This window comes from Molothrus aeneus, chromosome Z (genome assembly GCF_037042795.1).
Source record: "Molothrus aeneus isolate 106 chromosome Z, BPBGC_Maene_1.0, whole genome shotgun sequence".
NCBI lineage: Eukaryota > Metazoa > Chordata > Aves > Passeriformes > Icteridae > Molothrus > Molothrus aeneus.
In genome coordinates, this window is record NC_089680.1 from 60,065,559 (window position 1) to 60,081,485 (window position 15,927).

At 33.5% G+C, this 15,927-nt stretch overlaps 1 protein-coding gene across 2 annotated transcripts in view; it reads right to left on the bottom strand.

The window, feature by feature from the left end:
• The window catches only part of ARB2A (ARB2 cotranscriptional regulator A), a 263,785-nt gene that overhangs the window by 186,860 nt on the left and 60,998 nt on the right, over positions 1-15,927 (bottom strand). For both annotated transcript variants that reach the window (XM_066568884.1, XM_066568883.1), the window contains one exon: positions 14,124-14,315. In XM_066568884.1, the coding sequence (XP_066424981.1) occupies positions 14,124-14,315 (192 nt within the window). The remainder of the gene's footprint in view (positions 1-14,123; positions 14,316-15,927) is intronic.

Consider the following 15,927-nt stretch of genomic DNA (forward strand, 5'->3'; position numbering starts at 1 on the left):
AATTTTTAATCAGAAGCAGTACTGAGATACTTCCCAGACAAGTAACTAGGATGTTCTACTGCAAGCAATAAAGAATTATATGCAGTTCAAAAAATGGCAGAGAAAAGGCCTACAATGAGAAGTGTTTGAAAAGCTACTGCTATCTCAATATCCATTTCGTAAGAATACTCCATAGTACTGCAGACTGAAGTATCCTTGAGACAAAATATTCTAGTTAAAATAAATAATATTAATACTATTCAAATAGCAGCTGAGATTGTGGTTAAAAATTGTACTAATTAAAAAATTAAATAAACAAATTTAACGACCTTCCCTGCTCTAAAGAAAAGTAGGCTGTATCATTCAAAGTACACTCATAACTTTTTTACTGTAAAACTAGTCAGGAAGCTGAAAAAACACCATATTTACATAAAAACATCAGTAAAGGTTTACACACAAAATAGTATGCCAGAAAATCCTGAAACAGATGCAAGGTCTGATTACATATTCTTCATTATAATTTTTAGTGCTTTTTTCTGCTACCCGAACATTCATTAGACTATTACCTTTGACATTACTTTTAAATCTAATTTTCAAAACAAAACAAATGTGACATATTTAAGATGGAGTTATTTTCAAACAACCCCAGACCATGTACAAAATGTACATGAGGACTGATGTGAAGTCTGTCACAGAACCGTAATCAGCTTCCATGCACTTATGATATCTAGAGGCACACCATTCCTAAATCTTTCACAATTATTTTAAGACATGATAGTGAGGAAAAAACAAAGAAGCAAAAAGCCCATTCCAAAACTTTAAAAAAATCAAACTAAACCACCATATAACTATCTTTCCTACACCTCAAATTTTTGACAGCCAATCTAGTGGATTCTACTTTTTATTCCATCCTAGAAGGCTTGAGCCCTTGTCTTGCTAGTTCAAAAAATTAGAAACGGAAGAAAAACTTCCTGCTTAATCTGTTGCTGAACCGGATTTTAATACTACCAAAAAGAGCAGTATGCATTACTAGTTTCATTTCCCCAGAAGAGCTCTCAACACCCCTGCATGCATGCACCAATTTGCAGAGATCCACTCCCCAGGGCTGATAGTCTGCACACACTTACAAGCAAAAAGTTTGATTAAAATAGGATTAAAAATAGGTCTACTGCTAAAACCAGCATATACAGATGTCCCTCAACATCAGCTTCATAACAAAAAACTAAAGGGAGTACATTTCAATGTCACTATTAGCATAAATGTCTTGTGATTGCCAAGACATTTGTAAAATTGGTAACTGCAGCCTTCTCTTCGAATTTTCTTTTTTTTTTCCCTGTGGTGATACTGCATTAAAAGCTCCAGACTTTTGAGTAGTATCTCAACAGATATAGATCCTGAATATCAGTAAATATTTACCACAGTAAATATATCATCATTTTGACACTGATCCAGTACTCTCTTATATAGGAGGAATAGACAGATTTCATGTAACTGAGGACATGGCACAGCAAAAATATTTGTTCAGGTTCTATAAAGCTTTTATAAGACTGTCAACTGTCATTCCTAAGAATCTTTAGGTTTTACAAAATTATTATCTATTTCTACAAGTTCTATGACGTCATTACTTAAAAGTTACTCATAAGGACATCCAGAGGATAAAAACAACATACAACAGCTATATCAAACTAAATCACAAAGTAAGTTAACCCGTATGACATTAGAAACTTTACTGGCTTTGAGAAATAGTTAATACACCTCTTTTATAATATATCACAAATTACTGGGCTCAAAGAAAACAGTAACATGAAACAGTACTTTTCGACTGACGTAAAAGACAACCAGCATTCCCAAAAACACAGAAGGCACACACAGCTTCCAAACCCAAAAGACATAAGAAATTAGCTATTATTTTTCCTGAATGTTCCACATCTAATATTATAATTATAAAACTGAAAAGTTACAACTAACTAGACAATTAGGATGCACTGTACCTTTCTTTACATACACATGTTTATACCTGCATACATATATACATCTAGAGGCACTTGAGAAAGCAGTGCTTTTAAATTGAAAAAATGTAAATTAGAGAAAAAAATGCTACAGAAGAAGTACTTGCCTATCTGCAAATGTAAAATGATCCCACCATAAAACCACTCCCATTAGGAAGTAAAGTAAAAAATAGTGTTGACTACATTTTAAAATAATATTTCAAGGAGAAACACAAGGACTTGAGAGAGAAATGAGTAACATTTTCAAAATCCTAATAACATGGAACTGGTAAGAAGTCAAAGTAGCAAATATTTATTTTGATTGTCTTTGGTATATAGATGATTTTCTATTGGAGTCCTTGTCAAATCCTAAACAACCTTCCCCAAAAATTTTTCTATAAATAAGGCTAGAAGAAAGACCTTCATTTCCACGAGAAAAACATTAAAGCATTTCTTACTTATCTAAGATGGAAGGTATTTGAAAAGCTCAGTCAGCTGTACTTCACTACTCTCCTGTCCTGAAATTTTTCATACTTGCATGAAACCATTTTTAGAGAAATAAATTAAATGTACTGAAAATCTCACAAAACAACATATGTAGAGAAGGTGGACATACAGTTTGGGATGGGGGGGTTAATCCGAGTCAAAAATATCTGGATTGCGTTATTTTAAGAAAGGTTTCAAAATGCAGCAAAAAAGAAACACTGGACTAATATAGTGAATATAAATACAACAGATAAAATGAAAAATGCCAACATTAACAGAAAAGATCAAATTGATTACATTTTTCTAATGCATAATCAAAGACAGCAGTTGTTTGATTCATTGTGAGGTATTAATTAATAAATGCTATTTTAATGAATTGTAGTAATAACTGTTTTCAGGATTTGACAATAACAACACTGTAGCATTAAAATGGAATCTCAGAGTCACTTATTTTTATCATCAGCTGGTATCTGTCAGTTGAATATTAGCACTCAGTCCTAAATTCAGTATAAATATCACTGTTCATAACCAGGGCTGTCAAGTCTTGAAAATCCTTATCTGATCTCAACCATGCGTGATGTGGAAGATGCATATTCCGCATGAGTAGCTTCTGCACTTCATGGTAAAGCCTCCTGCTATCAGCATTCAGGAACTCATTCCAGAGGACTCAATCACATTACCCTCAACACTGGAGGAAGAGTTGGGATTCAAAACACAGGCTCAGCTACCGAGGGTCAGCAGAAACTCAATCACCTGTGCATTGAAGCACCATGAATATTTTCTGCCTGTATTTTTCAAATTATTTTTAGAAAAAAGAATATTTACTTACAAGCTAAGTATAACTAATCTTAAGGAAAGCTTAAAACGTCAGTGGGTAACACCTAGGAGGAAAACTTTACAATAAATGGTAATATTTAATACAGTCACATTTTCTTAGGATTTTTTCAAGTACTGAAAAGCAAGCAACCATATAGGACCATTACACTATTAAGTGCAACTCTGTCTTTCACAGCTAAAAGGACAATGAAAATCAACAGCTACCAAAAAGAAAAAGAAAAACTGAAAAAATGGAAAAAAACCCCAAGTTGTTTTCCCTCATATACCAGCATATATTTACCCTCAAGATTCACTATCTGTTCTACCCTCCAAAGCAATCTGAAGTCTCACTGCCTTTGTCGTGGCAGAGAGGCTGTAATGTAGCACACAATAAATCAGGTTAAGCTATCTGCGCCAATCTCTCCTTCTCCTAAGAGGATTAGCACAGCAATATGCTAGAACAAATGGTTGTGAATACGCAAGATGGTACAGCTGGTCTTTCCCAAAGATAATCATCCAGCTGAATAGCCTCAAAACAGGTTTACTCCTTGAATGTTGCTGAGATGAAAGGAAACTAAATTTACAAGCCCAGAATTAAAAAAGAAAACTAAATATAAAAACCTCCTATAGCTTGACATGTTTACAAATTCTAGGTTTATAAAGGTAAACCAACATATTAGAGATTTTCACCATTCCATTTTTTTCATAAAGTAATCACTGAAAATTGAGTAATTCCATTTTCTTAATGACATTCATCCTATTATGTCTAATTTCTCTGTTTAGCTCTACACAAAAGCACACATTTTTTTAACAAACATGTCTTGTGCAACTCAACTCTTCTCAAGAGGGAAACAAATTGCCTGGGATGGGTAAAAATTAAGCAACACTATTTATTAATTTTGTATAAGCTATCTATCACCCTAGAGATTCCTTGAAGGGGAAGAACACGTCTGAATTTCACCATAGAGTGCCACAGGCACAAAGTGAGAGAAACTAAACAAGCACATCCTGAAGGGAGGGAAAATGCCTGCAGCAGTAAATGACCTACTACATACCTCACTCTCAGGTTTTTGATGTTATAATTTGTTCATTTTACGGAAAAGAAGAAAATTACCCACAGTTTTAGTTTATTTTAACAGAATTATTAAACTTTTAAAAGTTTTTGATCAAAAGGGACATACATAATTTCAAAGATCTTTGTATTTTCAAAAGGTTAAAATCCTGTGCTAATTTGCATAACAAAGTCTTTGTCGTATCTATTTTCTTATTACCTGAAGCAGCAATGTGCATTATTAGAACAGTATTAAAGTAGTTAAACAGAAAGCATATAAATTTTTTATTTGAATTCCCATGCATTAAAGTTAGTATCTTCCAGCTCAATGCACAGTAAATAAGGGGTAATTTCATTTAAATATGCATTTTATTATAGGAATGAGGAAGTGTTTATCTCACCATTGAATTGTTGTCTTTTAAGTATTGATTCATTTGAAAACTCAACAGAGTATTGGCAATATAGTGTAATATTTAAACACATACACATACCATACTTATACTGACACACTCTTTCCATTGTATATATTGTAAAGAATACAATTTACACATTATAATACATTAAGATTGTCTAGGTGACAGTTTAGCCATGTGTACATGTAAAAAGTCAAAAGACAATTTTAGTATTTTTAAATCCGTATTAAATATTTTTAAATGACAGTGAATTAACTTCTTTCAAAAATATTTCAAAATTGCGATTGTATTTTTGATTCCTGAACTAACGTTCTCCTGAATGAGAACAAAAGTGCTGGCTACTGATCCTTTTTCAAAAAGTAAAATGAAGCTAATCACTTAAGATTAGACCAATGAACAATTAGACCAATGAACAATTATTGTAGGAGAGGAATCTTAATTATTATAGGAGAGGAATCTTAATAAGTAAAGATAATGCCTCTTAAAATTAATGCTTCAAAGAAGTTGATGTGCTGGAGCATGTCCAGACAAGGGCAACAGAGCTACAGAAGGATCTGGAGCACAAGTCAGAGGAGCAGCTGAGGGAGCTGGGGTGTTTAGCCTGGAGAAAAAGAGGCTCAGGGGGGACCTTGTCAGTCTGTACAATTTCCTGAAAGAAGGGTGAAGCCAAGTGGGGGTTGGTCTCTTCTCCCAGGTAACAAGTGATCAGATGAGAGGATATGGCCTCAAAGTATGCCAGGAACAGTTTAGATTGGATATGACAAAATACTTATCCACAGAAAGGTTTGTCAACCCTGGTACAGGCTGTAGAGCATAGTAGTGGTATCATCACTCCTGAAGGCATTTATAAGATGTGTAGATGTGGCACATAGGAATATGGTAGACTTGGCAGTGCTGGGTAAGCAGTTGGACTCAATAATTCCAGAAGTCTTCTTCAACCTTGATGATTCTACGATATGCTTTATCATGCTGACACTCGCAAAAATCAATATTTACACTATCATTGACAAGATCACCTGAACAGAAAATGTTGCCAAAAAACCGTATGAAAGGTATTTGTAAATCTCTATTCCATGATCAGATAAGCACACTTGCATAGTTTATTACACATGAAAGTAAAGCCCAGCAAAGTTTCCAACATAAATCGTACCACTCTGTGAAGGCACTAATGCCCCCACCACAGCTTTACCAGATGATCCCACATTGAAATGAGAGACACATCTGGTTCAGCAAATCAGCTAAAACTAGATGCTACTTGCATGTACTGTACTCAGAGATAACCATGAAGCTATGACACTTCCACAGACACAAATTCTCTAAATCAAAACAACACTGAATTACAACTACACAATAACCACCACAAATAATTTCTGCATGTCCAAGTACAATCATACCAGTATGTATTTACCCATCAATCTTTGAAATTACACACATACCAGGAATTTAAAAGAAACAATAAATTGAAAATCTGTAAAGAAACAGAAAAAGCCCCACTGCAATTTCACAGCAATTAGTAAGTCACAGTTCCACAGCCACCTTGCCACAGGCATTTCCCCAAAACCACACAGAAATACTTGTATCTTGATGGATGTGAGACTAGTCTATACTTTCTTGCTAATGTTTTCTAACAAATCTGTATTCAGAATAATCTCTACCAAAAAATCTATTCCGGTGGTACATATCTCATTCCAATGTAACTTATTAGAAAATACAATATTGTACTTCTCAAAAACATTGGTTATGTACTTGCTAAAGTCTTGTTTAGTTACTGTTGCAGAGTACTGTCTGTGATTTTATTTCCCTTAAGAAAAATAAAAAGTTCAAATAAGTAAATAATTAATGAACAGTAAGAACCTTTTATTCTAAAGCCATTCATGCATTACTCATTGATATTTTGTACAGTAGGTATATACTTCACTATGTATGAAAGGACCATTTTTAGAGAGGCTTTGCCTTGCAAAATAGCTGCTTTAATAAAATGATTATATGAAAAAAAATCATTAAAAACTCAATAAATCTCTCCTAAGATCTGGAATTATTAAACACAATAATTCCAAAGCAAGATTAATTTAATTTCAGTGTAAACCTCTTCATCTCTTTAGAAATTAATGATCACATATACAGAATGTCCATATAATGCTATTTAACCTGAATTCTAAAATTACTGAATGTATATTACAATTTAAGCTTATTTATTAAGGCTCAAAGTTGCAAATGTTTTGTTAGCTAAAATGACTACTTGCAGAATAAATGTGTGTGTAGGAAATGAGAAAGCTAGCAGATCTGAAGTTGTATTTTTATATAGAATTTAATCTCCATTCTTACAGTTATTAGACTACATAGACAATAAGACTACAAAATTAATGCACTGTCTTAAGTAGATCACATTACTTTTCAAGCAGATTGATTCTGTAATATCGCATACATTCAAACAAAATCTCATAGTTTGAAAAACAAACAGGCAGGAAAATACAGTAGAAGTGCAAACCTGACCTATCTTTAATCTTTTCTTTTCAAACCTAGGCTACTCAAGAATCTTCAACTAATTATTCCATTTTATTGATGGCATTTTTCCCAAGGGAAGTTATTTAAAAAGTTTAACCCCTGAGCAAGTCATGGCTTCTCCTGCCTTTGAAAGTGTCAAGCGCATTGATTATAACTGCAGGAAGTGTTACCTTCTACCCAGAGAATCTCACCCTGCACAATCTTAAACACTGTCTCTCTCCCAAAATGGCTTTGATTCAGCAATTCAGACCGCTTCAGCTGATATTAAAGGCAGAAGCACCACAGAAAAGGGATCAGCAGTTAAAACGAAATACAAAGAGGAAAAGGCCCAGATCTTGAATATAGTACCACAAAGCTTGAGAGAAAAGCAGATTTGAAAAAGACATCAGAGTGACTAAAAAAAGAACAACATGACAGAAATTAAACAAGATTTTTATGTTCCCCTTCTATGCATTTAAACTCATCTCAACCTCTATTGAAATTCTGATCATACCCAAACCCCAAGGCTTTTGACATACTTTCAAAAATCCACACCCCTTCTTACTCTTTTTTAAGTCCCCAGAGTCACTGTTGGGTATCCAACAAGTTGAATGGGGGGGAAGGGTCATGGTGTAGAAAGGAAGAATCCTAATATGCATATGATAAAAAAGGTAATTTCAACTCATATTAAACTTTTTTCTTAAAATGATGGTAACTATTTTAAATTTTCACTGTGTGTCCTTAACCTAACACTTATCCAACTAAAAAATGACTGAAATAGTTTGACTGGAGAAAAAAATATTTTCAAGCCACATTTATCCAATTTTTATCTTGAACAGTGATTTTCTTAGGTCAGTGACAAAGTAAAAGTAAAATAACGCAAAGTGCTACTGGAGTCTAAAACACAACAACCATCAGAATAAAAGAAGACAAAGCGATCTCTAAATATCTCTACATTATCAAATTATGTAGCCTGGACAACTGTAAGAATGTAATATACACAATTAATAAAACAGTGGCAAATGTATCTGTGAAAGGATGCACTAAACTCCAAAGAGACTTTTAGAATTTCAAGTGTGGGGTTTTTTTCCAGTTCAGTCATGACAGGGCCAGAAGGTAATGATACATCTGCCATGATGCAACAAGCAGACCTGTCTTCTGTCAAGAGTTGAAATCATAAAGGAATAAGCTGTCGTTAGCAACCCCTCTCCAAACACTAGAGCTGTCATCTCACTGTTTTCCTCTGTTGGCATGGGGGTTGGTGTGGGTTTATATATCCTGTCAGCTCAGTATTAGTCTAAGCTTTTAACCTTTTCTTGAATTTCTGACTTAATATTTTAACTCCTATACAGCTTATCATATATTACTATGTATTTTGTGATCAATTAATATTGCTTTCAACTGTGCAAATTTTCCCTCTTATCTGCTTGGTGATTAGAATTCGAGAGATTATTAATCCTACAAAAATGTTTTTGAAGTAATTAAATATACTGCTTTTCAGATCTTCTTTCCAGGATATGGTGGATTTAAAACCAATTAGATGCAACTCATAATTTACTAATACATTGTGATTTGTGTTTATGTTTTTAGAAAGATCTCAAAAGATCATCCAAAATCTTGTAAGTTTTCTTAGTATAATTACCACAAAAGTAGGAGTTTTAAACACAGGTTTTCTCTACTAAACAGGACTTTACAAGCAACATTAGTTCTGTGGTCTAACAGAATTAATAAGCACATATACCACAGTCAGAAAAGTAGCATTTGAAATAAAACAGTATAGCAAATTATTGCCCCTTTTAGTGAAAGTTGATGGTTCAGTAATATATTAGAAAACCCAAAAAAGATTATGATTGCTCTGGCGCTGTAACTGACCATTAATAAATAAACTAGGTATTTTAACATCCTTCTGCAACAATACACATAGAAGACATAAAAGGCACATGAATATTAGTATTCAGCGAAATGTCAGTTGGTTTTTTTTCCCCAGAAAGTATCACTTGCCCTTATTACTGATACTATGCTAAGCTCGTATAATCTGTAAAACCAAACCAAAAAGTATGTTTGTCTAACAAGATATTCTATACTTAGAAGTCAGACTGAAAAGTTTTTCAGCGATAATTTTTGGTAGTGTAATTTAAACTTAACATAATTTCTGGCCAACAATATGTAAATATCCACTATTGAAACGGACTGATTTTTATGAAGTGGAAAGAGAAAACACAAGGGTATGTGTTATCACACTAGTTACAAACCATTAAGACTACTAAATCACATAAAATTTATAGGGTGAAAATTTACTGCTGTTACACTGAATGATTTTGTTGTTCCATTCAACTGCCTTACAAAACTAATGACATATTACTGCATGCTGACAAAAGTAATAACCCTCACCAATTCTTACTAAATATTGCCAATCTGACAGTTTTGTACAAATGAATGACAATATTTTGACCAAAGAGAACAGAGATTGTAAAAAAATGAAGAGCAAGATAAACACAACAGACAACTGAAGCTGAAAACCATGTTTTACCAGTTATTAAGGAAACATTTCCACAGCTAACACCCATCTGATGCAAAGATTTGGCTTTTTGCTTGTTCATATAAAGTCAGATTTTTAGGTGCTGCTCTATTTCTTTTGAAAAACTTGTCCAGGTTCTTTGAAGAACCTATTTTCCAGCTATATGTCAAGTATCAATTCTGCTTTAAATAATAATACAAGTATCTAAGATACCTTAATAACTGAATTTTATATAAAGCAACAATTCTTTGATGGTTTTTAATTTTTATTTATTAAATATGTGACAGTTGCTATTGTTGAACTCTATTAGCATCTCTGAGACCACAGTTATCACATGTAACAAAGGTACTGAATTTTCAAAGACTCAAAAAACACCCAGTGTTTCTCTGTACTTATGCAGTAAGCTGATATCTTCTTTATTCCCTAGAGGAGAGGTATCATAGACAGTAATAGTACTCCCAAACTCTTCACTATGTCCAACCAAGGCAAGCTGAGCTTCTGTTTATCCAGTGAACAATCTCCTCTCTAAGTACAACAACTTCAGCTTCTCCTTCTCTAACAAAGTGAACAAGGGAGTGCCTTAACAGCCATTATTAAACCAAGACCATAAAATGTTTCATTCTTGACATCCCAAGTATATGACCTCATCACTAAACTGAAGAATTTACCTGTCTTTCATCACCTTTTCCTGACACTACTTCAGTTATTACATGCATGGTTAAACAATAACTGATCTGAGAAGACCCTCACTGTACCAACCCGGATGAGCCATTTAGGCCAAATATACTAGAGGCAGATTAAAATTATTCTTTTAATCTACATTTATTTATTTATATAATTTACAATTACTTTTTTATAAAAAGTGGAATATCTTCAGAGCAGAATTCTCATTATAAATTGAATAGTCCACTCATTCCCAGGGGGGGAGGGACTTGAACTTCAGTCTCTCATGCATCAGACAACTGCTTCTGTCAAAAATCAGTTTTCTGAGAGAAAGTTTCAGCAGAAAATTTCTACTTTAACAAAATAGCAAACCTATGCAGTATTTTTGTACTGTATTTACAGGATATTGACAGTTTCTTTTGTTTTAAATATCTTTTTTAGTAAGTATTTGTTTTAATTTAGTTTTTGTTACATTCTTACTGCCTTACTAGCATATTTTTCTTCTTCATACTTGTTTTTCTAAAACAGGTTTTGTCCTACCACATTTTAATGTATTTACATGTGTTTTCAACATTATGTACAATTTTCTCCCTCCTTCTTTTTCTACAATCTGTTCTCTATCTAGTTGCTTATTTGTTCTCTTCATATTCGTTCATATTTCAACATTTCTTTTACACTATCAAGTTTGAATTTTCAAATTAACACAATAATGCTATCTCTTCACATAAACCCTTGTCAACTAGTCACAATACCTCTAACACAAAAGATTGAATCTACACAATAGGGCTAGATATAAAACATGGAACAAGAAGCATTACCTACAGGAATTGCACAGATCAAAAGAAAAACATATTTCTAGCTACTTAAATTCCCACCAGGATTTTTCTCTTCGAATCTTTTCTCTGTAACTTGCAGGAACCCCAAAATACTAGAATTTTAAAATACAAAATTTTAAGTCCATACATTGCTCCCTTGTTCCACACATGCTACAGAAATGGGGTTACTTAATTCTTTTTTCCTCAAAAGCGTTGCATCTGAGAGAAATAGTTTCTACTCTTCCCTTAAATTCCTGTTTAGAAGTATCAGTTCATCCTGCTCAATCCGCTGCTCACTGATAACCCCAGCTGCTACATCCCTGTTTTCAGTTTTTCTAAGAATTGAACTGAGAAGAGAAGCAAAGAAAAAAGCAGAAAAGTTGTGGGGTTTGGCCTACTTAGAGGGTGGTTTTTTGCTTGTATGGGTTTTTTGTTTTTGAAAAGCAGGTATTTCTGAATTAGCTCCTGCACATAGGACATTCAAGCGCTACTTCTGTAATCCCCAATTTTAATTTTTTTTAATTAGAACCTTATCTTCAGCAAATGTTTTAAGCTGGCTGCAATGCCTGCATGTGTTGCTAAGTCACATTAGATCATGGGAATTTTCAAATCCTACATATCATTACCCACTTCAAATTCACATAAGTCTATTAGAAAAAAAAAATCCATGCTCTCTTGTCACCAGCACTGATGCTTTGGTAAGGTCTGCTGGCTTCATTCAAGAATGAGACCTCTCCTTAGAAGAAACACAGAAAGATCTACAAATATAATTCCCTCCTTCAAATAATGTTGCATGAGGGATTAGCACAATTTTCATTCAGGCTATTTACCCTCTAGGCTAGTTATTTGCATTTCGTAAGTGACATGACTAAATCAACTAGAGGACTGAATACCAGAAATTGATGCAATTTTTACCATTATTTTTATCATATGTAGTCCTTACACTCTACCATAATTTTCTGCATTTAGAAATGTAATTTATATGATCTATATGTGAAGCTGACACAGACACCCCAGCTTGTATCTATATATGTATTCTCTTTTTAGTCAAAACCAAATGATTCTAAATACTTTTAGTGGGGTCCAACTTCCATAAAATATTGCTTTATCTAACCAGATACACAACCAATTCCTAGTACAGGGATTACAGGATACAAAACAATAGCAACACATTTAATGACATAACTGAATTTGACTTAACACAACTGAATACAATCTATTAGTACACTTATCAGAATTTTAAGGTGCACAAAAAGGGACAGTAGGTTTTACAGTAGCTGGAATTACTGAACTAAAGAGAACTACAAATTTAAAAACCATATTAAGGAAAAGCTCAAAGATAAGAGCACAAAGTTTGATGTACCAATGTTATTCAATTATTACATTTTTGTAAAAACATTTTCTCATCCAACAACTGGGACTTGTCCTGTATTGTTTTTTTAAGAAGCATTCAAAATGTGGAGATAAATAATCTGGTTTTAAGTATAACAGTCATTTGAGAAAACAGAGGTTTGATCTCTGTCATACTAGCACAAATCACTGCACAAAATAAATAAAAATAACAAAAGAGAAAAAAAAATCTCCTCAACTAGAAATAACCCTTAAAAATGATGTTAAATAAGTGTTAGTATCCCAGTTTGAAATACTTGGTCTCTCATTTTGCCCAGGACAGCAGCATCTCTAAGAAAGAACAAAAATGCAAACATGTAAGCACTGTACAAAAACTGAAGTAGCTACAGCTATTTGGGTTTCTTGGGAAATGTTTTGGAACCAGCACTAGAAGTTCCACACTGGACCTACCATACGGGACCTACTGTACTGCACTCAATAATCCTGAGGTACTTTTTGTTCTGTCTCAATCTGAATCTTGATTTAAATTAATGAAAAACCTAATGTTAGGAAAAGATATGCCTCACTTTCACAGGGCTAGGTTTCTTTTTCTCATGAAGTATATTCTGATGCTTTGATAGTGAGTAAAAAAAAACCAAAAAATAACTTAATGTCCTAATGTTTTTATATGTTTTCTTTCTTTGTTTTATTGAAAAAAAGCACCATTTTTAATCCTGAATACTTTAAAGACAGCTGCAAAAATTATCCATCAACCACAAAAATTAAGCACTTAGCAAAATATGTAACAATAACAATGACAATACTGATATTTAGAGTAGAATATTAGCTTAACTTGGCAAATATAATAGAAACAATGAGTCCTAAAAAAGCTCTTCTAATGTTTATTACAGGAAGTTTCCTTTAGGCAGCAGGGCACATATGATTAATTACTCCTGCAATGTTCCAATGACAAAAACATAACACAAACTGTCCACTGTCTCTCAAATAGATTTAACAAAATAGTGTCAACAACATGTGAATGTCTTCTATTGTCAAATATTGATAAGTAAACCAGAATGAACTGGTATTTAGTGCAAGTCTGAGAAAGACAGTGTCTTTAATAAATTCAGTACAATCCCAGTAAAAACACTGCGTGTTATCATGAAAGCTCATGTTACCATTAGATTACAGCAGTCATTGAGCAATAATATGTACAAATTAAATTAAATATAAAAGAAAACAATCTAAATTGTAACAAATTTCTGTAGTGTCTTCTGCTGCATTGCATCACCTACTAAGGACTCTCGTCATACTATGGGGCATATTAAACTACATGGCGTGCCCAACACAACAACGACATGCAACTAAATTTTATTTTACTGCAAGACAGGAACTTGGTTCCACCAGAATAAAGATCCAACAAAACAAAAAAGGTATTCCCATCACAAATACAATGATCACACAGTAACATATAGAATATTGATTAAAAAATTAAAACTTCACAGGTTCACAGCTCTTCATACACAGGCACACACATGCACATCCACAGCACACATCTTGCATCCTTGAACTTTCACTTACCTCAATAGCTCTCTTTATGTACGGTATCTGTGTCCCACTGTCCAGATCTTCATTAATTATAAGTCTCCTAGCCCACTGACCAGCTCTGACAACGCCATTACCATGAATTAGGACCAACAGCTTGTCAGGATTTACTAATGCATCTTCACTCATAAAGATAAAGCTCTTTGGTTCAGTCTCAATTGCATCAACCTGCAATTACAGACATCACACATTTTAATGCATCAATATAATTCTTTGAAAGAAAACCTTTAGTTACAAAGTTATCTACCAAATTTATATAAAAACATTCACCTCTAAACAACCATTTCAATGCATGTGTGCCCAGGACTAAATAAAAATAAAGCAAAATATGAAACATAGCTTTGAAACAAATAAACATACCAAATTTTAGAACAGCAATCCAAGGAACATTTAAAATTAAGAAAAGGGGTAAAAGTTGTGCTAAAGCTTTGAAACATCAGTCGTTTACAAAAATTTATAGGAAAGGAAGAAAGTCCATAAATGAGCAATTGGAGGTGGCAAGAGGGAAGGGAGTGAGGAATTTCTCACCTCTGATATGCCTGAAGCAACAACAAATTCTTACATAATACGAAAAAAAAAAATCCTGGAGAGTTCCAAATCAGCCACCTGAACATAAATACTTGATAAGCTACATATAGGAACCAGTACTGTAAATTTGTCTGTTACAAATTTAATAGGACAGGTCTATTAAAATATAGAAATCCAATTTGGTTCTAAATAATAGCTTCATTAATAGTCCTCTGTACCAGGGTCAATGCTTAGCTACTTTGCTGTAGGAAGAGACCAACAATTAGCTTTGATATTCAGCAAATTGCAACCTAATAGCACATTTTGTCTTTAAAGAGAATAAAGCAGCAGTTTTTGTTCAATATAAACTAAAGTTTTTACACTTGGTTTAGCAACCCTTCTCAAGACAAAAGAACTGTCCTGATGTAAACACCATGAGGGCAAAACAAATCCTCATGTTCTCAAATCTACTTCTCTTTCTACTATATGAATACACAGAAGGAGAAAGAACAAAACAGGCACATCTCCCCTTCATACTATACTCCATACCCCTCCACCCCCACAGCCTAACTGCCCAGCTGCTACGAACACTCTGCAACAAAGAAAAACAGATCAGGTTATGATCCCCATGCTGAGAAAGAAGGAATTGGCTATTCGGATTAGTTTTGGTAGTTTTTTCTCATATATATGGGTATGTATTCTTAACTACCCTTATAGTAAGAAAAATTAATTCTGCATGCATCTTCAGACTTTTTTAATGTAAACCCTACAAAATGTTTTTTTAAATGAAGTCAATGAGGCTACTTAAACAAAACAAATTTGTAAATGAAAGAATAGTCATGTCTTTCTTCAGTATTTGCCATCACACTGAAGACCTTATTCCCCTGCTCCAAAACAAAGTAACATCTCACATGCCTCAGAGTTTGCACAGGAAATGTACTCACTTTCTCTCACACTGTGCGAAAATAGAAAATATGATAAAGAGTATGTTCTATTGAAAAGACTGGGGCTACAGTCAGATCATGCTGCTGCTTCTGAAATAGCAGTACTGACACCTTAAAAGGTGAAACAGATTAGGTAAAAAGTCAGCCAACCCTGAATCTCAGATAGTACCTGGCAACATGCAATTGACTTCTGCCCACAAACTGAATATTTATAACACTATACTTAGGAAAAAAAAAAGTAAATTTTGCATTTCAGACTAATAGGTTTAGTTTAGGAGGTTTTAGCACTTATATCACTTATATTGTAAGTGCTAAAGTTTATATTGTAG